At 42.6% G+C, this 24,920-nt stretch overlaps 1 protein-coding gene across 1 annotated transcript in view; it reads left to right on the forward strand.

The window, feature by feature from the left end:
• Positions 1–24,920, forward strand: part of LOC124046721 (forkhead box protein N3-like) — a 127,899-nt gene that overhangs the window by 1,220 nt on the left and 101,759 nt on the right. The window contains exon 2 of the mRNA XM_046367432.1: positions 7,119–7,765. Within this exon, the coding sequence (XP_046223388.1) occupies positions 7,145–7,765 (621 nt within the window). The 5' untranslated portion in view covers positions 7,119–7,144. The remainder of the gene's footprint in view (positions 1–7,118; positions 7,766–24,920) is intronic.

The following is a 24,920-nucleotide window of genomic DNA, read 5'->3' on the forward strand; positions in this document are numbered from 1 at the left end:
GACACCTCTTGCTCCGAGATGCGCGACTCAGGAGCTCACTACATTCCCTGGTTTGATTCCAGGCTGTATCACAACAAGTCGAGTCTCATAGGGTGGTGCACAATTGGCCCAGTGTTATCCAGGTTAGGTTTTGGCCGGGGTAGACTGTCATTGTAAATAACAATTTGTTCTTAACTGACTTGCCAGGTTAAATAAAGATTCATGCTCATGGTCCTATTGGCAGTTTAGTAGAAAGGTGATGTATAATTCCATTTTTATTGGAGAGTCTTTGGGAAAGGGTTCCCGCAGGTATGTGATGGACTGACAGGTAGCCCCCTTCTGCAGTTAAATGACCTAGTGGTCTCTTGGGTTGAATGTTATTAATATTTTTCATAATTTCATAATGAATCAACTGTTTTTTTCAACGGAAAATCCAGTGTTTCAATGCAAAATGGTTTTGTTATATTTCAGTCTTCATTGATGTAGATAACGTGTAATATTGGGATGCAAACTCAAAATGGAATATATTTCAACTCTATATCTGACATGATACAAGGGCCTTCTTTTTTTAAAAGCCCATAACCATGTGTGTGAGGCTTATAATTTTGTTTCAAAGTAGATTTGTTTAAGACTACCAAGAAACATTCTGTGTCTGTGATTTAGCCCACTACAGTAAAAGGGCAGGCAACAATACAAAGCTCTAGCAGCCCAAAGGTCTTGAGTTCAACTCTCATCATGGACAATTTTAGCTAATTAGTCACTTTTCAACTGCTTACTACTTTTGATACGTCTGCAATTACTTAGCATGTTAGCTAACCCTAACCCTTTTTGCTAATCTTTCCCCTAACCCTAACCCTTTAACCTAACTCCTAAACTTAACCCTAACCCTTAGCCTCGCTCACAATAGTTCGCTAGCTAACATTAGCCACCTAGCTCGAATTCGTTACATATCATATGTTTAGCAAAATCGTAACATATTGTACGTTTTGCAAATTCGTAACATAGTGTACTTTTTGCAAATTCATAACATATAATTATATTTATTTGAGCTATTTTGGGAATGGTCCACTCCACTTGCAATAGGCTACAGCTCCAATCTGTGAGAATGCTACTTGAAGAAGGCCATTGAAATTGTAGTGTATGCCTAGCCTATCTGTTTAACACATTGGACATTCTCCTCCAGAAAAGAGTCAACATTTCCTCTTAAACTAATAACTAGTTCAACACAGCAAGTGCATGTTGTGGTGGTGTTCAATATTCTTTAAGAATAAGTACAATGATGTTCTCCTGAGTGGCGCAGCTGTCTAAGGCGCTTGGGGCGTCACTACAGCCTCGGGTTTCGATCCCAGGCTGTGTTACAGCCAGCTGTGACCGGGAGACCCATGAGGGTGTGCGCAGTTGTCCGGGTTAGGGGAGGGTTTGGCCAGCCAGGATTTCCTCGTCCCATCACACTCTAGTGACCCCTTGTGGCGGGCCAGGCACCTGCGAGCTGATCTCATTGCCAGCTGGATGGTGTTTCCTCCGACACATTGGTGTGGCAGGCTTCTGGGTTAAGCTAACAGTGTGTCAAGAAGCAGTGCAACTTGACATTGTCATGTTTCGGGGGATGCATGGCTCTCAACCTTCGTCGAGTCCATACAGGAGTTGCACCTATGGGACAAGACTGTTACTACCAATTGGGGTGAAAAAAGTGTCAACGTAAACGAAATGTCAAGGGGAAGCAGTCTGGGTTTCAACCAGCCCAGCCACAACACGCTTGAGTACTTCTCTCATATACTTTTGGGAAGAAACCTGCTTGCGCCCATTTTTAATTAAAGGGAGCACGGGGTCCAATCTGGACGTTGCGTGTTTACCATGGCGTGTTTACCATGTGACGTGTTTACCATGTGACGTGTTTACCATGTGCCGTGTGTACCATGTGACGTGTTTACCATGTGACGTGTTTACCATGTGACGTGTTTACCATGACGTGTTTACCATGGTGTGTTTACCATGTGACGTGTTTACCATGTGACGTGTTTACCATGACGTGTTTACCATGTGACGTGTTTACCATGTGACGTGTTTACCATGTGACGTGTTTACCATGTGACGTGTTTACCATGACGTGTTTACCATGTGACGTGTTTACCATGTGACGTGTTTACCATGTGCCGTGTGTACCATGTGACGTGTTTACCATGTGACGTGTTTACCATGTGACGTGTTTACCATGACGTGTTTACCATGTGGCGTGTTTACCATGTGACGTGTTTACCATGGCGTGTTTACCATGTGACGTGTTTACCATGGCGTGTTTACCATGTGACGTGTTTACCATGGCGTGTTTACCATGGCGTGTAAAACTGTAAAACCGGTTTCATCCACCTCCACTGGAGCATCGGTAGTCTTTAACGGGGGAGTGAGCGGGTTTTTCAGAGACTGCTTTGGTAAAACAAATCCCCTGATAATGGCGGATTAAACCATATAAACATGATTGTTACCTCAATTAGATACGCAGGGGTGAGAAAGAGAGAGAGAGAGAGAGACAGGGAGAGAGAGAGAGTGAGCGAGACAGAGACAGGGAGAAACAGAGAGATTGAGGAAGGTAGAGAAGGAGTGAAAGAGAGAGATTGAGGGAGAGAGAGGAGAGGGATAGATAAGAAATAAGTAGACAACAGCCTGGATATCTGAAGGTTAGGGCTACAACGACCTGGTTATGTGAAGGTTAGGGCTACAACGACCTGGTTATATGAAGGTTAGGGCTACAACGACCTGGTTATATGAAGGTTAGGGCTACAACGACCTGGTTATATGAAGGTTAGGGCTACAACGACCTGGTTATATGAAGGTTAGGGCTACAACGACCTGGTTATATGAAGGTTAGGGCTACAACGACCTGGTTATATGAAGGTTAGGGCTACAACGACCTGGTTATGTGAAGGTTAGGGCTACAACGACCTGGTTATATGAAGGTTAGGGCTACAACGACCTGGTTATGTGAAGGTTAGGGCTACAACGACCTGGTTATATGAAGGTTAGGGCTACAACGACCTGGTTATATGAAGGTTAGGGCTACAACGACCTGGTTATATGAAGGTTAGGGCTACAACGACCTGGTTATATGAAGGTTAGGGCTACAACGACCTGGTTATATGAAGGTTAGGGCTACAACGACCTGGTTATGTGAAGGTTAGGGCTACAACGACCTGGTTATATGAAGGTTAGGGCTACAACGACCTGGTTATATGAAGGTTAGGGCTACAACGACCTGGTTATTTGAAGGTTAGGGCTACAACGACCTGGTTATATGAAGGTTAGGGCTACAACGACCTGGTTATATGAAGGTTAGGGCTACAACGACCTGGTTATATCAAGGTTAGGGCTACAACGACCTGGTTATGTGAAGGTTAGGGCTACAACGACCTGGTTATTTGAAGGTTAGGGCTACAACGACCTGGTTATATGAAGGTTAGGGCTACAACGACCTGGTTATATGAAAGTTAGGGCTACAACGACCTGGTTATATGAAGGTTAGGGCTACAACGACCTGGTTATATGAAGGTTAGGGCTACAATGACCTGGTTATTTTGAAGGTTAGGGCTACAACGACCTGGTTATATGAAGGTTAGGGCTACAACGACCTGGTTATTTCATCGAGTCAGATGGCTTATTCATCACAAAACCATTTGATATTGCCAATTATTTGAATGATTATTTAATTGGTAAAGTGGGCAAACTTAGGCAGGGAATGTCAACAACAAACAGTAAGCCGTCATATTCATGCATTAAAAAACTAATATCAAAATAAAAGTATTGTAAGTTAGAAGTTAGTGTGGGAGAGGTGGAAAAGTTATTGTTATCGATCAATAATGACAAACCTCCTGGCATTGACAACTTAGATGGAAAGCTACTGAGGATGGTAGCTGACTCTATAACCACTCATATCTATCATATATTTAATCTGAGTTTAGAGTAAAGGGTTTTTCCTCAGCCTGGAGGGAATCCAAAGTCTTTCTGCTCCCCAAGAATGGTAAAGCGGCCCTTATTGGTTCTAACAACCGACCTATCAGCTTGCTGCCAGCGCTTAGCACTGTTGTAAAAAAAGTGTTTTACCAAATACAATGCTACTGTATTTCTCTGTAAACAAATTAATAACATACTTTATTTATTTAGTATTGTATTAGGATCACCAAATACTCTTCCTCGGCTCCAAACAGAAAAACAAAACACAACAAATAACATAAATACATAAAACAACACATAATACAATGCCAAATACAATACAAAATATATTAAAATGTCTGTGTCTCTTCCCAGTCCCCGATCCCTGATCATATTGCTAGTTTGAGTTACCTGGGGTGGCAGAGAGTTCCATTTAGTCATGGCTCTATTTCATTCTTTAGAGTGTACAATGTTGGGGAGGGGGTGTTAAGGTGATTCACGGAATTGTTTTACGATGCTCATACTATGGATAATTTAGCTATTTTATTTAGAATAGATTTTTGCCTTTACTACTAAAGCCCATAGAAAGGCATTGAATAACATATACACAATGGCAAAAAAAAGACATTCAAAAAAATATAAGAAACATGGTTTTGAAGTGTCTGTCCTAAATCTAGGAGATATACTATATATTTCCTGAGGTTTTTTTCAAATCGTATTTTCTTTACAAATATTTAACCTCTTGTTTGGGGTAGGCACAAAACTAACTTCATTCTTCCATTCATTTTTTAAAACCTGTACCTTCAGGCAAGTCCCGTGAAACGAGTTGGGGTCCAACATCGTATTCGTGGGAATCTCCCCTTTTCACAGTGGTGTCCCATTAGTTTTGTAGGTCAAACCGACGTTTACGTGAGAAGACTGACTTTAAGGATGATGGTCTTACAAACACCTCTCTAGCTCTGCCATCTTTCAATGCAGATGTGAAAACGCAACACTGGTGAATGGATCCAATGCAAACAAAACAAATCTCTAGTTTAGACTGATTGATTCTGGTGGGGATTGTTTTGTTATGGAACTTAGATTGACACACCGGTGCATCAGGGTTTTAATACTGTGCATTCGAAAAAATAAAGGAGAGCAGCACACTCTAGGAGCTCAGATGCAATAGTTGAATAACCATTGTTTTGACAGACGATCTGTCTTTATTTTTTCATATCTAGGCAAGTCAGTTAAGATCAAATTTCCATTTTCAATGACAGCCTAGAAACAGTGGGTTAACTGCCTGTTCAGGGGCAGAATGACAGATTTGTACCTTGTCAGCTTGGGGATTTGAGCTTGCAACCCTCCGGTTACTAGTCCAATGCTCTAACCACTAGGCTACCCGGCCGCCCCTTAATGGGGTATGGTGACAAACAGTGCAGGTCACTAGTTTATATCGTGTCAAAGGACACAAAGGTCTGTAATCATGGCCGGGTGTGGCCTGATATCATTGGTTAATTCTCAAATATAAGAAGAACATACAAAAACATGAATAGCATACGATCATAGACACAATTTGGCTACAAACACTTACAATGAACAGCAAAATCACAATAATCTCAAGAATGGCTTCAGATCAAAGTCTACGTTGAGACCGCAGGGAGCAAGGGTCTTCAAATTAAAGATCCAGGCAGCCTCTCGTTTTAACAATAAATTGTCAATAAATTGTCCCATTCCCAGGGAGGGTGACTTGTTTGTTGCCGATATAACGTAGGGACGAAATCGAGTGGTCTGCTTCCAAAAAGTGGGCTGTAACTAGGTAAGTCAAGTTTTTGCACCTGACGGTGCTACGATGCGATTCATACTTTTAATTTCCGTTTTGTTTAACCCACATCATTTTTTACCACAAGGACAAGTTATAAGATAAATAACTGCCTTAGTGGAGCACGTACTAACACCTTTGATTGGGATCTGTTTCCCTGTTTGAGGGTGTTTGAACGATCTACATTTATAAGTGCCATTGCATTGAGCCGTTACACTCGTAGTTTCCATCCAGTGGGGACGTTGTGATATCTTGGGGTGGCAAATCAGAGTTATTAAATGACTGCATCTGAGCTCCAAGAGTGTGTGGCTCTCCTTAGCCAGCACCTCGCCTAAATAGGTGTGCGTTTCTTTTACCTCTAGATTAATACTGAGTGTTCCAACTGCTTGAACAGACAGTTCAGTACCTTTAAACAATCATTACCTCAATCATTACCTCGCACAAAGACCAATAGTGATGCAGTTAATTGACATGCACCCTCTGTGTACATCTAACTGCAATACGGCTCCTCTGTTCTGTGTACATCTAACTGCAATACGGCTCCTCTGTTCTGTGTACATCTAACTGCAATATGGCTCCTCTGTTCTGTGTACATCTAACTGCAATACGGCTCCTCTGTTCTAGACCGACTGCAATTTTCCTTTGTCCTTCTTTGCCTCACATGACCACACAACTGGGCAGGAGTCCAGGTGTGACAAAACTAGGGCCTGTAGGACCTGCCTGGTTGATTTAGATGTCAAGAAAGCAGAGCAACACCTAATCATGGGAGAGACCTCTTCCCATTTTAGAAACCATTGAGTCAATACAGTATGTTTTGACCATGACAGCTTGCTATCTAGGGTTACACCCAGCAATTTAGTCTCCTCATCTTGCTCAGTCGCCAGATTATTCAGTAATAGATCTAGATGAGGTTTAGGGTTGAGTGAGTGATTTGTCCCAAAAACATTGCTTTTATCTTTTGAGTGGGAGTGTGTGTGTGTGTGTGTGTGTGTGTGTGTGTGTGTGTGTGTGTGTGTGTGTGTGTGTGTGTGTGTGTGTGTGTGTGTGTGTGTGTGTGTGTGTGTGTGTGTGTGTGTGTGTGTGTGTGTGTGTGTGTGTGTGTGTGTGTGTGTGTGTGTGCGGAGTGTAATTTGGAGTATTCAGAATAGTCCGTTTGCATGAGGTGTGTGTGTGTGTAACGTTATGTCCTCCAGCTGTCTTGATGGAATCGCAAGGACAATGTTTATAACAATAGTAACACAATGTATTATAATAACATATTATAATACATTTCAAGGCCCACCCTCTCTCTCTCCCTCCCACCCTCTCTCTCCTGACTGTCCAACACTAACATCTTAATCTCTATCTCTATCTCTCTATCTGTCTCCATTGACTAACTGTCTAACACTAATCCCCCTCTCTATCTGTCTTCCAGGAGTCTAGGTGGTGGTGGTGGTGTCCATGGGACCCGTCATGCCTCCCAGTAAGAAGCCTGAGGCGTCTGGCATCAGCGTGGCCAGCGCCAGCCTCTCCCACCTCTACCAGGCCAGCTCGCTGCAGGAGGCAGAGGAACTCGACCTGGCCTTCCCCGCCCCCTTGGCCCTCCTCTTAGCACCCCTCACCGACGGAGCCGCCAAGCCTGAGAAAGGCACCTCCACCCCAGGTATGGAGGACGAGGAGTTGACCAACCTCAACTGGCTCCATGAGAGCAAGAACCTGCTCAACAGCTTCGGAGACCCTGTCCTGCGCAGCGTCAGCCCCGTGGGGGGCGAAGGGGGTGTGGCCGGTAACCGCGGCGACGGGGACCACGACAACATGCCGCCATCGCCGATAGCGGGCGGGGACCTGCCGTACGATGCCGATCGGAACCCCAACTGTAAGCCTCCCTATTCCTTCAGCTGCCTGATCTTCATGGCCATTGAGGACGCTCCGTCCAAGAGGCTGCCGGTGAAGGAGATATACACCTGGATCCTAGAACACTTCTCCTACTTTACCAATGCTCCCACAGGCTGGAAGAACTCTGTCAGGCACAACCTGTCCCTCAATAAGTGCTTCAAGAAGGTTGACAAGGACAGGAGCCAGGTAAGAAGGAGGAGGAGAAGTAGGAGGACCACAGGCGGACATACTAAACACATTCACATGATTTACACACACACAGACAAACACTTGCCACAGTAAAGTACAGAAAGGGCTCTATTTTCAGATGGTGTTAAGGCAATGCTAGTGTCAAACGCCCAAATGCCAGGTTCAGCAATTTACCTGTCTTATATCAGCTCGCTTGCACGCAGATGGGAAGGGTGGAAATATTTGAGATGTGTCCTTAAAAACATGGTTCCAAAGTGTTAATTTCAGGCAACCCTGATAAGGATATTTAAGTCCAACCAAAAGCTGGTTTTAGCAGTAATGCAGGAGGTTATGTCATGGAATTTGACAGCAGAAACTCAGCCTATCCAGCTGTAACGCACACTGCCCATATGCGCATGTAACAAGAATAGCATAGTGTGCTTTTGGTGCATGTATACTTCGTATTTAGAAACATTAAAAACTCATTTGGATTTTTAAAATTAAAAACCAGGCTAGGCCTGGTAATTATCTATCTGGGCACGGCACCTTCAGGGTGGTTATCAACTGGGCGTGGCACCTTCAGGGTGATTATCAACTGGGCGTGGCACCTTCAGGGTGATTATCAACTGGGCGTGGCACCTTCAGGGTGATTATCAACTGGGCACGGCACCTTCAGGGTGATTATCAACTGGGCGTGGCACCTTCAGGGTGATTTTCAACTGGGCACTGCACCTTCAGGGTGATTATCAACTGGGCGTGGCACCTTCAGGGTGATTATGAACTGGGTGTGGCACCTTCAGGGTGATTATCAACTGGGCACTGCACCTTCAGGGTGATTATCAACTGGGCGTGGCACCTCCAGGGTGATTATCAACTGGGCGTGGCACCTTCAGGGTGATTATCGACTGGGCGTGGCACCTTCAGGGTGATTATCAACTGGGCGTGGCACCTTCAGGGTGATTATCAACTGGGCGTGGCACCTTCAGGGTGATTATCAACTGGGCGTGGCACCTTCAGGGTGATTATCAACTGGGCGTGGCACCTTCAGGGTGATTATCAACTGGGCGTGGCACCAGTAGAAGGAGAGCAGGCCCTACTGTCGGAAAGAAGGGCAACAGCGGAATAAACATTTTAAAAATGACACGCCTTCCTAAAATGGGTTATAACTCCAGTTCTGTTTGTCATATTAAGATTCAACAGTGTGTTGTATATCCTTATTTAGGGAACATCAAGGACGGAGGGGGGCATGACTTTAAAAATGGTAAAATGGTGGAGTAATACAAAAAGTACATTCATTAGCAGACTGCTTTAGTGGTTCTAGTGTTTACCCTTTACAATACCTTAACCCTTAACTTTTACATCCCATGACTCCAGATCCAAAGGTTGTGTGTTTAATCCCAGTTGTGGAACCTTGTTTTTTTTGTTACCTATCAAAAACCTTAAGCCTTAACTTAACCATTTGGAATGACTGCCTAAATGTCAAAGTTTAACCCTACACCAAACCTTAAACCTTAACTTCGAAATATAATGTTTGGAGACAGAACGATGCTGAGCAGGATTAAACCCAGGATGTCAAAAACACTTCGAAATGTGACGTTTGGAGCAACTTCGAAATGTGACGTTTGGAGCAACTTCGAAATGTGACGTTTGGAGCAACTTCGAAATGTGATGTTTGGAGCAACTTCGAAATGTGACGTTTGGAGAAAGATCTTGTTGGTGATATGCCTAGTCTGAATTGTCTTTGATGTTTTGTTTGAATTGTAAATTCCTACACAGCTGCCTATCCATTAATGAATAATTGGGCAGGTTTTCAAGTAACTGTTTGATAAATTAATTGCTTATCACTTGTAGAAAGTAAAGTCCCATCTGTTTGTGTGTATGATTGACTGTAAGCAGCAAACTGCTCTGTAGCAGATCAGACCGGAGATATGCATCACACAGCCATGGCGAGCCAGACTCCAGATAGTGGGCTTGGGGATTCCCTGGGTGTTGTTATCACAGAGAACGTATCACACTTGGCGCCTCCTTTTTCCCATTCCCTTCGCCTCTTCTTGTCTTTAAAAAAAACAACGTGACCAAGCATGTTTCAAATGATAATCTACAGTTTTAAGATGAACAGTCTATGGTGTTTTAATGGATAATTACGATTTCTCTCATTTTGTAAAATCCCAATTAATGGCAGATGATAGACAGTCATCGCTTGGCAGCTGGCATTATGTGTGTTTATGAAGACAGACCACATTGTGTACCACAGTATGAGTTTGGCAGCTGGCATTATGTGTGTTTATGAAGACAGACCACATTGAGTACCACAGTATGAGTTTGGCAGCTGGCATTATGTGTGTTTATGAAGACAGACCACATTGAGTACCACAGTATGAGTTTGGCAGCTGGCATTATGTGTGTTTATGAAGACAGACCACATTGAGTACCACAGTATGAGTTTGGCAGCTGGCATTATGTGTGTTTATGAAGACAGACCACAATGAGTACCACAGTATGAGTTTGGCAGCTGGCATTATGTGTGTTTATGAAGACAGACCACATTGAGTACCACAGTATGAGTTTGGCAGCTGGCATTATGTGTGTTTATGAAGACAGACCACATTGAGTACCACAGTATGAGTTTGGCAGCTGGCATTATGTGTGTTTATGAAGACAGACCACATTGAGTACCACAGTATGAGTTTGGCAGCTGGCATTATCTGTGTTTATGAAGACAGACCACATTGAGTACCACAGTATGAGTTTGGCAGCTGGCATTATCTGTGTTTATGAAGACAGACCACATTGAGTACCACAGTATGAGTTTGGCAGCTGGCATTATGTGTGTTTATGAAGACAGACCACATTGAGTACCACAGTATGAGTTTGGCAGCTGGCATTATGTGTGTTTATGAAGACAGACCACATTGAGTACCACAGTATGAGTTTGGCAGCTGGCATTATCTGTGTTTATGAAGACAGACCACATTGAGTACCACAGTATGAGTTTGAAATGGTAACAAAGAAAACATTCCGTATGATGCAATCCTGCTCCGTGTGTGTGTGTGTGCGTTCATGTGTGTGTGTGTGCGTTCATGTGTGTGTGTGTGTGTGTGTGTGCGTTCATGTGTGTGTGTGTGTGTGCATTCATGTGTGTGTGTGTGTGCGTTCATGTGTGTGTGTGTGCGTTGTGCGTTCATGTGTGTGTGAACAATCGCTGACAAATTAGATTATTATGCTTTAGGGAAGTCTCTGATTTGCTTATGCTAATACAGATATTTACTGTGAGGCCATAATCACCAGTCACTGGTTTAATAGATTTACTTTAGTACATCAACCAGGGTGTGTGTGTGTAGTGCCGCTCGGGAGAGTGTGAGAGTTAGAAAGAGTTAGCGTTGAGGTTGAATAAGAGTTTCATACAGGTCGATGTCTATGTGTGTTTGCACTGTTTCACGTTTTTATTCGTGTACATTTACATTACATTTAAGTCATTTAGCAGACGCTCTTATCCAGAGCGACTTACAAATTGGTGTACAAGATACAACAGATATAAAACAGTACAGTGACATCGTTACCTTGAGAGCTCTTTCCAACTTTACAATGAGAATAATACGTTTTCAATTAGAATAAAAGTACGAATAGAATCCACACAAGAACTATGATAAGAGTTAAAGAAACACAACAATGCAAATATATACAGTTCAGTGTCAGTACCTTAATCAGTACCTGGAGTGATTGAGGTGGGTTTATACATAAGTGAGTGGTAGTCGGATAAAATCAAATCAACATTGTATTTGTTACATGTGCCGAAATACAGTGAAATGCTTACTTACGAGCCCTGAACAACAACGCTTTAAAGAAGATTTAAGACTCTGGCCCTTTTATCAATTTTCACCTAAAATGACATACCCAAATCTATGTGCTTGTAGCTCAGGACCTGAAGCAAGGATATGCGTTTTCTTGGTACCATTTGAAAGGAAACACCTTGACGTTTGTGGAAATGGGAAATGAATGTAGGAGAATATAACACATTAGATCTGGTAAAAGATAATACAAATAAAAAAACATGTGTTTTCTATTTTTTTCCCCCATTATCTTTGAAACGCAAGAGAAAGGCCATAATATATTATTGCAGTTTAGGCACAATTTCGATTTTTGGCCACTAGATAACATGAGTGTGAGCAAAGTTTCAGCTTGAGCCAGTGAAGCATTGTCACGTCCTGACCTTAGTTTCTTTTTTATGTCTCTATTTTAGTTTGGTCGGGCGTGAGTTGGGGTGGTCGGGCGTGAGTTGGGGTGGTCGGGGCGTGAGTTGGGGTGGTGAGTTGGGGTGGTCGGGGCGTGAGTTGGGGTGGTCGGGCGTGAGTTGGGGTGGTCGGGGCGTGAGTTGGGGTGGTCGGGGCGTGAGTTGGGGTGGTCGGGGCGTGAGTTGGGGTGGTCGGGGCGTGAGTTGGGGTGGTCGGGGCGTGAGTTGGGGTGGTCGGGGCGTGAGTTGGGGTGGGCATTCTACGTGTTGTTTTATGTTTTTGTATTTCTGTGTTTGTCCAGGTATGGTTCCCAGCTGTTTATCGTTGTCTCTGATTGAGAACCATACTTAGGCAGCCTATTTTCCCACTATGATTGGTGGGTAGTTGTTTTCTGTCTTTGTATTAGTTACCAGACGGAACTGTTTCGGTTGGTCTTTTTGTTTACTTGGTATTGTAGTGTTCAGTTCACTTCCTACTCCTCCTCAGAAGAGGAGGAAAACCGTTAAAAGCATTGCAATCCTGGATCAATATTTTGTATCAAGTCTGTGCCCAATTGGCCATTTGATACATTTTCAAGTACATAACTATAGAGAACATACAAAAATTATATGGTAATACAAAATGTCAGTTTACATACTCCCAGGAAGATCATGCATGATGGATCATTAGCTTATACACTAACTTTCGCACATCTAGATGGCCAGGTGGGTGTGGAGCCAGAGACAGCAGTTCCTACATTTGAATATAAAAATGGATTTTATTAAACAAAGCTATGCTACATTTTTATCTCTGGGACCCTCAGGATGACAAATCAGAGCCAGATTACTGAATGTAAGTACATTATTTACCTTCAGAGGGTGAATGTAACAAACCAGTTGCCGTGATACGTGTTTTGTTGTTGGTCACTCTCCTCAAACAATAACATGGTATTTCTTCACTGTAATAGCTACTGTAAATTGGACAGTGCAGTTAGATTAACAAGAATTTAAGCGTCCTGCCCACATAAGACATTTCTATGTCCTGGAAAGTTTGCTGTTACTTACAACTGTCATGCTAATCACATTAGCGCATGTTAGCTCAACCGTCCCGGGATTGGGACATCGATCCCGTAGCTCTGTAATTGTTTTGAGGTCTCCATTGGTCTCGTGGTGAAATCTGTAAGTGGTTTCCTTCCTCTCATGCGGTTTCCTTCCTCTGGGTGTATTAATACACCGTCCAAAGTGTATTTAATAACTTCACCAGGCTCAAAGGGATACTTAACATCTGATTTTGGTTTTTACCCATCTACCAACAGGTGGCCTTCTTCGCAAGGCATCGGAAAACCTCCCTGGTCTTTGCGGTTGAATCCGTGTTTGAAATTCACTGCTCGACTGCTTCACTGCTCGATAATTGTATGTGTGGGGTACGGAGATGAGGTAGTCATTAAAAAATCATGTTAAACACTATTATTGCACTATTATTGAGTCCATGCAACTTATTATGCGACTTGTTTAGCACAATTGTACTCCTGAGCTGTGTTTGAATAGCCATACTAACATACAGTTTACTACATACTTAATGAGTATATACTACATACTATATACTATTAGTTCATTTTAGTATACTGTAAACAAACGGTACCCTTTCAATTGAGTGTACTAGCGCTCTGCCTGTCTACCGGAAGTTGATGCTGTTGCTATGCAACCTCTTGCTAGATTGTTAGCATAACAAATCACTAGCTAGACATTTTATGACTTCGTGTGTGTTCTTAAATTTAATCTGGAGTGCACTCTGGGCATTCCTAAATTCAGAGCCTTGTCATATTGTCAATTTGTAAATTCACAGCGTTTCGCTCTGGGAGCGTTCAGAGTGCACACTGGACACTCTGGCCGAGGAGTAGGGTTGATTCGAGCGTTCTGACCTTACAACTGCAGTAAAGCACCCAAGCTAACTGGCTAACTTGCTAGCTACTTCCAGACACAAATGAGAGAACACCTCACTCTGACCATTTGACTCACCCTAGCAAAGCTTGTTAGGCAATTTTCATGTTATCCAGAGTGTTGGTGACTCTGGCTGGCAACTATTGAATTATGCTTTTTTGCCAACGTTTACTGACACTGGCCATAGTCAACGGGTGTTGAGCATTCGTAAATTCATCAGTTATTCTGCGCTCTGGTAGACTTAAGACGATAGTGCTCTGAAATCAGAGTAAATAGTCAGAGCGAATTTACAGGAAGCACCATTGAGAACGTACAACGATTATACCACTTTGCTAAGATTGACTGGAATAATCAAGTCAATAAACATTGGGTAGTTAGTTAGATAGCATATAGTTAATATGCTGGCAAGTTTGATGTATTAGTAGCCAACTAACGTTAGGTAGCTAGCCGACATACTGGTACATACTGCTGTAATGAGGACAGCGTAGAGGACAGCGTAGCTAACAAATTGTCAGCCAAGGTAACTTGTTTGAAAAGTCATTATTTGATAAGTACATTATTACATTGCTCAACATTTTCTTAACATTTGTCATAATAAATTAAAGCAATGAATTTGTATCTGCTCTCGTCTGACTTTTTACTGACATTTTCTTCAAATCTGAAAACAATATAAAGCCACGGGCATTTTCCGAAGAATTGCATTATGGGCCCTAAAAGCACAGAAATAGTGTCACTGTTTGTATACTTCGTATTTTGGCCAATGTAGTACGACATCCGGGAACTTTTGGCATACTAACTATATCCATACAATGACCAATAAGTATACTATATTCTCAATTTGCATCACAAATAATATGGTTAGTGCAGCTAGGTTGAGTATTCAAACACAGCTCTGAACTTATTTAGGCTTTCCATACTACAGGGGTTGAATATTTATCGTCTCATGACATTTCAACTTTTCATTTTTAATTCATTTGTAAACATTTCTAAAACTTAATTCCGCTTTGATATTATGGGGTATTGTGTGTAGTTTAGTAACATACAATCTAAATTTAATCCATAACACAACAAAATGTGGAAAAAGTCAAGTGGTCTGAGTACTTTTTGAATACTTTTTGAAGGCAAGTATGTGTGCAAAGCATGTGCTAAGCATGTTCTTTTCCATGTGTGCAAAAGCATGTTCTTTTGTTTATAATGTCCACATGATATGACTAAAACGCATGCATGTGTGTTTTGATTTGTTTGTGTGTCTACGTGTTTTAGTGTATACTATGTTACACATACTGGGTAAGGTTACACATACTGTTACACATACTGGGTTAGATTACACATACTGGGTAAGATTACACATACTGTTACACATACTGGATTAGATTACACATACTGGGTAAGATTACACATACTGTTACACATACTGGATTAGATTACACATACTGGGTAAGATTACACATACTGTTACACATACTGGGTTAGATTACACATACTGTTACACATACTGGGTTAGATTACACATACTGTTACACATACTGGGTGAAATTACACATACTGGGTTAGATTACACATACTGTTACACATACTGGGTTAGATTACACATACTGGTTTAGGTTACACATACTGGGTTAGATTACACATACTGGGTTAGATTACACATACTGGGTTAGATTACACATACTGGCTTAGGTTACACATACTGGGTTACACATACTGGGTTAGATTACACATACTGGGTTACACATACTAGGTTACACATACTGGGTTACACATACTGGGTTACACATACTGGGTTAGGTTACACATACTGGGTTACACATACTAGGTTACACATACTGGGTTAGGTTACACATACTGGGTTAGATTACACATACTGGGTTAGATTACACATACTGGGTTAGATTACACATATTGGGTTACACATACTGGGTTACACATACTGGGTTACACATACTGGGTTACACATACTGGGTTAGACATACTGGGTTACACATACTAGGTTACACATACTGGGTTAGATTACACATACTGGGTTAGATTACACATACTGGGTTAGATTACACATACTGGGTTAGGTTACACATACTGGGTTACACATACTGGGTTAGATTACACATACTGGGTTACACATACTGGGTTACACATACTGGGTTAGATTACACATACTGGGTTAGATTACACATACTGCGTTAGATTACACATACCGGGTTAGATTACACATACTAGGTTACACATACTGGGTTACATTTACATTTACATTTAAGTCATTTAGCAGACGCTCTTATCCAGAGCGACTTAGATTACACATACTGGGTTACACATACTGGGTTACACATACTGGGTTAGATTACACATACTGGGTTACACATACTGGGTTACACATACTGGGTTAGATTACACATACTGGGTTACACATACCAGGTTACACATACTGGGTTACACATACTGGGTTACACATACTGGGTTACACATACTGGGTTACACATACTGGGTTACACATACTGGGTTAGATTACACATACTGGGTTACACATACTGGGTTACACATACTGGATTACACATACTGGATTACACATACTGGGTTACACATACTGGGTTACACATACTGGGTTACACATACTGGGTTAGATTACACATACTGGGTTAGATTACACATACTGGGTTAGGTTACACATACTGGGTTACACATACTAGGTTACACATACTGGGTTAGGTTACACATACTGGGTTAGATTACACATACTCGGTAAAATTACACATACTCGGTAAGATTACACATACTGTTACACATACTGGATTAGATTACACATACTGGGTAAGATTACACATACTGTTACACATACTGGGTTAGATTACACATACTGGGTTATATTACACATACTGTTACACATACTGGATTAGATTACACATACTGGGTAAGATTACACATACTGTTACACATACTGGGTTAGATTACACATACTGGGTAAGATTACACATACTGTTACACATACTGGGTTAGATTACACATACTGTTACACATACTGGGTTAGATTACACATACTGGGTAAGATTACACATACTGTTACACATACTGGGTAAAATTACACATACTGGGTTAGATTACACATACTGTTACACATACTGGGTAAGATTACACATACTGTTACACATACTGGGTTAGATTACACATACTGTTACACATACTGGGTTAGATTACACATACTGGGTAAGATTACACATACTGTTACACATACTGGGTAAAATTACACATACTGGGTTAGATTACACATACTGTTACACATACTGGGTAAAATTACACATACTGGGTTAGATTACACATACTGTTACACATACTGGGTTAGATTACACATACTGGCTTAGGTTACACATACTGGGTTACACATACTGGGTTAGATTACACATACTGGCTTAGGTTACACATACTGGGTTACACATACTGGGTTACACATACTGGCTTAGGTTACACATACTGGGTTACACATACTGTTACACATACTGGGTTACACATACTGGGTTAGATTACACATACTGGGTTACACATACTGGGTTACACATACTGGGTTACACATACTGGGTTACACATACTGGGTTAGATTACACATACTGGGTTAGATTACACATACTGGGTTAGGTTACACATACTGGGTTACACATACTAGGTTACACATACTGGGTTAGATTACACATACTGGGTTAGATTACACATACTGGGTTAGATTACACATACTGGGTTACACATACTGGGTTACACATACTGGGTTACACATACTGGGTTACACATACTAGGTTACACATACTGGGTTAGGTTACACATACTGGGTTAGATTACACATACTGGTTTACACATACTGGGTTAGGTTACACATACTGGGTTACACATACTGGGTTAGATTACACATACTGGGTTAGATTACACATACTGGGTTACACATACTAGGTTACACATACTGGGTTACACATACTGGGTTACACATACTGGGGTAGATTACACATACTGGGTTACACATACTGGGTTACACATACTGGGTTACACATACTGGGTTACACATACTAGGTTACACATACTGGGTTAGGTTACACATACTGGGTTAGATTACACATACTGGTTTACACATACTGGGTTAGGTTACACATACTGGGTTACACATACTGGGTTAGATTACACATACTGGGTTAGATTACACATACTGGGTTACACATACTAGGTTACACATACTGGGTTACACATACTGGGTTACACATACTGGGGTAGATTACACATACTGGGTTACACATACTGGGTTAGATTACACATACTAGGTTACACATACTGGGTTAGGTTACACATACTGGGTTACACATACTGGGTTTGGTTACACATACTGGGTTAGGTTACACATACTGGGTTACACATACTGGGTTTGGTTACACATACTGGGTTAGGTTACACATACTGGGTTACACATACTGGGTTTGGTTACACATACTGGGTTAGGTTACACATACTGGGTTACACATACTGGGTTAGGTTACACATACTGCGTTAGATTACACATACTGGGTTAGATTACACATACTGGGTTAGATTACACATACTAGGTTACACATACTGGGTTACACATACTGGGTTACACATACTGGGTTACACATACTGGGTTAGATTACACATACTGGGTTACACATACTAGGTTACACATACTGGGTTACACATACTGGGTTACACATACTGGGTTAGATTACACATACTGGGTTACACATACTGGGTTACACATACTGGGTTAGATTACACATACTAGGTTACACATACTGGGTTAGGTTACACATACTGGGTTACACATACTGGATTTGGTTACACATACTGGGTTAGGTTACACATACTGGGTTACACATACTGGGTTTGGTTACACATACTGGGTTTGGTTACACATACTGGGTTACACATACTGGGTTTGGTTACACATACTGGGTTAGGTTACACATACTAGGTTACACATACTGGGTTTGGTTACACATATTGGGTTAGGTTACACATACTGGGTTACACATACTGGGTTAGGTTACACATACTGGGTTAGGTTACACATACTGGGTTACACATACTGGGTTAGGTTACACATACTGGGTTAGGTTACACATACTGGGTTACACATACTGGGTTACTCATACTGGGTTAGGTTACACATACTGGGTTACACATACTGGGTTACACATACTGGGTTAGGTTACACATACTAGGTTACACATACTGGGTTAGGTTACACATACTGGGTTAGGTTACACATACTGGGTTACTCATACTGGGTTAGGTTACACATACTGGGTTACACATACTGGGTTACACATACTGGGTTAGGTTACACATACTAGGTTACACATACTGGGTTACACATTCTAGGCTACACATACTGGGTTACACATACTGGGTTAGGTTACACATACTGGGTTACACATACTGGGTTAGGTTACACATACTAGGTTACACATACTAGGCTACACATACTATGTTACACATACTGGGTCAGGTTACACATACTAGGCTACACATACTATGTTACACATACTGGGTCAGGTTACACATACTAGGCTACACATACTATGTTACACATACTGGGTTAGGTTACACATACTGGGTTAGGTTACACATACTAGGCTACACATACTATGTTACACATACTGGGTTAGGTTACACATACTAGGCTACACATACTATGTTACACATACTGGGTTAGGTTACACATACTATGTTACACATATTGGGTTAGGTTACACATACTGGGTTAGGTTACACATACTGGGTTAGGTTACACATACTATGTTACACATACTGGGTTAGGTTACACATACTGGGTTAGGTTACACATACTGGGTTAGGTTACACATACTGGGTTAGGTTACACATACTGGGTTAGGTTACACATACTGGGTTAGGTTACACATACTATGTTACACATACTGGGTTAGGTTACACATACTGGGTTAGGTTACACATACTGGGTTAGGTTACACATACTATGTTACACATACTGGGTTAGGTTACACATACTGGGTTAGGTTACACATACTGGGTTAGGTTACACATACTGGGTTAGGTTACACATACTGGGTTAGGTTACACATACTGGGTCAGGTTACACATACTGGGTTAGGTTACACATACTGGGTTAGGTTACACATACTGGGTTAGGTTACACATACTGGGTCAGGTTACACATACTGGGTTACACATACTGGGTTAGGTTACACATACTGGGTTAGGTTACACATACTGGGTTAGGTTACACATACTGGGTTACACATACTGGGTTACACATACTGGGTTAGGTTACACATACTGGGTTAGGTTACACATACTATGTTACACATACTGGGTTAGGTTACATATAGTATGTTACACATACTGGGTTAGGTTACACATACTGGGTTAGGTTACACATACTGGGTCAGGTTACACATACTGGGTTAGGTTACACATACTGGGTTAGGTTACACATACTGGGTTAGGTTACACATACTGGGTTAGGTTACACATACTGGGTTACACATACTGGGTTACACATACTGGGTTAGGTTACACATACTGGGTTAGGTTACACATACTATGTTACACATACTGGGTTAGGTTACACATACTATGTTACACATACTGGGTTAGGTTACACATACTGGGTTAGGTTACACATACTGGGTTAGGTTACACATACTGGGTTAGGTTACACATACTGGGTTAGGTTACACATACTAGACATGCACAGCTGTAATCATGCAGTATACATTAATGTAGCATGATAGAGTGGTAAAATCTGGAAACTGAATGTTGAAACCATCCCATTTTTTTTAGCTATTGACCAATCAGCTGCAACGATCAAATGCATTTAGGCTTGTAGTCCTGTAGATTATACTACTGGGCATGTAGACTTGTAGATTATACTACTAGTTTTGTAGTCCTGTAGATTATACTACTAGGCTTGTAGACCTGTAGATTATACTACTAGGCTTGTAGACCTGTAGATTATACTACTAGGCTTGTAGACCTGTATATTATACTACTAGGCTTGTAGACCTGTAGATTATAATACTGGGTTTGTAGTCCTGTAGATTATAATACTGGGTTTGTAGACCTGTAGATTATAATACTGGGTTTGTAGTCCTGTAGATTATAATACTGGGTTTGTAGCCCTGTAGATTATACTACTCAGTTTGTAGTCCTGTAGTTTATAATACTGGGTTTGTAGTTTATAATACTGGGTTTGTAGCCCTGTGGATTATAATACTGGGTTTGTAGCCCTGTAGATTATAATACTGGGTTTTTGTAGCCCTCAGTTTGTAGTCCTGAGTTTATAATACTGGGTTTGTAGCCCTGTAGACCTTATATACTACTAGGGTTTGTAGCCCTGTAGATTATACTACTGTAGATTATCATTGGGCTTTTGTCCTATAGATTATACTACTAGGCTTGTAGTTTATTAATACTAGGCTTGTAGTCATTGATTATACTACTAGGCTTGTAGTCCTGTAGATTATAATACTAGGCTTGTAGACCTGTAGATTATACTACTGGGCTTGTAGTCATGTAGATTATAATACTGGGGTTGTAGCTCTGTAGATTATAAACCTGTAGATTATACTTCTGGGCTCGTAGTCCTGAATATTATACTACCAAACTTGTAGAAACAACTTTGTTTTTCTGTTTCACTGTACCAGTCTTTGTTAATGCGTTAATAACGATGTGTGTGTGTGTGTGGGTGTGTGTTTGTGTGCTAAACTGTTTAATGAATGAGTGAGATGAATTTCTCTGTTTTTATTAGGCTTTTCCTACTAATGCATTCATCCATTATGCTATGGAACAGAGAGAAGAGGAGAGGAGAGAAGAAGAGAGGATATGTGGAGAGGACATGATGAAAGGAGAGAGGATAGAAGGAGAGAAGAGATCTGAAAAGATGAGGAGGAGAGGAAAGGAGGAGAAGAGAGGAGGGAAGAGGAGAGGAGGGAAGAGGAGAGAGGAGAAGAGAGGAGGGAAGAGGAGAGAGGAGAAGAGAGGAGGGAAGAGGAGAGAGGAGAAGAGAGGAGGGAAGAGGAGAGATGAGAAGAGAGGAGGGAAGGAGAGCAGAAGAGAGGAAGAGACAGGAGAGGAGAGGAAAGGAGGAGAAGAGAGGAGGGGAGAGGGAAGCAGAGTAGAGACGAGGGGAGAGGGAAGCAGAGAAGAGAGCAGAAGAGAGGAGGGGAGAGGAGACAGGAGAGGAGAGGAAAGGAGGAGAAGAGAGGAGGGGAGAGGGAAGCAGAGAAGAGAGCAGAAGAGAGGAGGGGAGAGGAGGAGACAGGAGAGGAGAGGAAAGTAAGAGAAGAGAGGAGAGGAGGGGGGAGGGAAGCAGAGAAGAGAGCAGAAGAGAGGAGGGGAGAGGAGGAGACAGGAGAGGAAAGTAAGAGAAGAGAGGAGAGGAGGGGGGAGAAGAGAGGATCGTGATGTGAAGTTTTATCTGTTGGTTAAAGTGGTAGTGTGATGTGAGATGTCAAGGTCTTTATGTATCATGGTATAGGGGATGTTCTAGTATGGGGGATGTCCTTGAATTGAGTTGTGTGATAGTTCAAAACTTTGTGTGTCGTAGCAGGTTTTCTGCAGGTGTGTGTGTGTGTGTGTGTGTGTGTGTGTGTGTGTGTGTGTGTGTGTGTGTGTGTGTGTGTGTGTGTGTGTGTGTGTGTGTGTGTGTGTGTGTGTGTGTGTGTGTGTGTGTGTGTGTGTGTGTGTGTGTGTGTGTGTGTGTGTGTGTGTGTGTGTGTGTGTGTGAGAACACCTCACACACACATTCATGAGGTGCCAAACTGAAACATTGTGTTCGCAAACAGCGCCATGGAAACCAAGGACACTGTGACTGCCACAAACACACACACGCACACACATGCACAAACACACACACACAATTTGGCAATGTCAAAAGTCCTGCTACTACTACACACAGTTTTACTAGAACATCCCAAATACTAGAACATCCTCTATACTAGAACATCCTCTATACTAGGCCTCTTTCTCTTCCTCTATCTTTCTCTCTTCCTTTCTCTGTCTCTCTCTGTCTCTCTCTCTTCCTCCCTCTCTCTTCCTCTCTGTCTCTCTTCCTCTCTCTTTCTGTCTCTCTCTCACTCTCTCTCTCTCCCTGTCTGTCTCTTCCTCTCTCGCTCTTCCTCTCTGTCTCTCTTCCTCTCTCTTTCTGTCTCTCTCTCTCTCCCTGTCTCTCTCTCTCTCTCTCTCTCTCTCTCTCTCTCTCTCTCTCTCTCTCTCTCTCTCTCTCTCTCTATTTCTATTTCTTTCTCTCAAATGGTAAACATTGATTTAAATCTTGATGAATGTTTATTTTTCTCTCTTGTTTTCCTGGTAACCATGGCAACGTGCAGATTGAAGGGATTAATAGCACAAAGTGGCAGAGAGCTGAGTGACAGGCCGTACAGATCCAGACAGATTAGATTATCAAAACCAAAACAAATATTTATTCTCTATTGAAATGAGAACATCTGATTTACAAATAGAGGAGTCGGTCCATATTGGTGACAGCAGTATTACCTTGACACTTTGTTTATTTCAGTGTGTGTATATGCATCTCTCTCTCTCTCTGTGTGTGTGTGTGCTGAGGTAAATGCGTGTCATTCGTGATAATGGGTTGTCCGTAGTCTTGTAATAACATGTGGCCTGTTTGTCAGTCTGCGAGGTTCTGCTGTGTGTGTGAGTATCCTGTTTGCTTATCTACACAGAGGAACATGGTCGTCATTAAGAGGAGACACGGGGAAAGAGCATGCCTCTCTCTGCAATCACTTTCCTCCCTCCCTTCCTCCCTCCTTCCCTGGACAGTTTTATCTCAATCTATTCATTCAAAGACTCAATCATTGTATGGTGGTGTCTACTGTCTTGCCCTTTGTGCTGTTGTCTGTGCCCAATCATTTTCATACCATGTTTTGTCCTGCTACCATGTTGTGCTGCTACCATGTTTTGTCCTTCTACCATGTTGTGTTGCTACCATGTTGTTGTCATGTTGTGTTGCTATCATGCGATGTTTTCGTGTGTTGCTGCCTTGTTATGTTGTTGTCTTTAGGTCTCTCTTTATGTAGTGTTGTGTTGTCTCTCTTGTCCTGATGTGTGCTTTGTTCTATATACAGTGGGGCAAAAAAGTATTTAGTCAGCCACCAATTGTGCAAGTTCTCCCACTTAAAAAGATGAGAGAAGCCTGTAATTTTCATCCTTGGTACACTTCAACTATGACAGACAAAATGAGGAAAAAAAGGACCCTCTACCCCCCAGTCCCCACCATGGACCCTCTACCCCCCAGTCCCCACCATGGTCCCTCTACCCCCAGTCCCCACCATGGTCCCTCTACCCCCAGTCCCCACCATGGACAATCTACCCCCAGTCCCCACCATGGTCCCTCTACCCCCAGTCCCCACCATGGACCCTCTACCCCCCACTCCCCACCATGGTCCCTCTACCCCCAGTCCCCACCATGGACAATCTACCCCCAGTCCCCACCATGGTCCCTCTACCCCCAGTCCCCACCATGGACCCTCTACCCCCAGTCCCCACCATGGTCCCTCTACCCCCAGTCCCCACCATGGTCCCTCTACCCCCAGTCCCCACCATGGACCCTCTACCCCCAGTCCCCACCATGGTCCCTCTACCCCCAGTCCCCATCATGGACCCTCTACCCCCAGTCCCCATCATGGACCCTCTACCCCCAGTCCCCACCATGGACCCTCTACCCCCAGTCCCCACCATGGTCCCTCTACCCCCAGTCCCCACCATGGACCCTCTACCCCCAGTCCCCACCATGGTCCCTCTACCCCCAATCCCCACCATGGACCCTCTACCCACCAGTCCCCACCATGGACCCTCTACCCCCAGTCCCCACCATGGTCCCTCTACCCCCAGTCCCCACCATGGTCCCTCTACCCCCAGTCCCCACCATGGTCCCTCTACCCCCAGTCCCCACCATGGACCCTCTACCCCCAGTCCCCACCATGGACCCTCTACCCCCAGTCCCCACCAAATCGTTTCTAGTCATCTCCCCTCCTT

The sequence above is a fragment of the Oncorhynchus gorbuscha genome, linkage group LG10 (assembly GCF_021184085.1).
Source record: "Oncorhynchus gorbuscha isolate QuinsamMale2020 ecotype Even-year linkage group LG10, OgorEven_v1.0, whole genome shotgun sequence".
In the NCBI taxonomy this organism is placed as follows: Eukaryota; Metazoa; Chordata; class Actinopteri; order Salmoniformes; family Salmonidae; genus Oncorhynchus; species Oncorhynchus gorbuscha.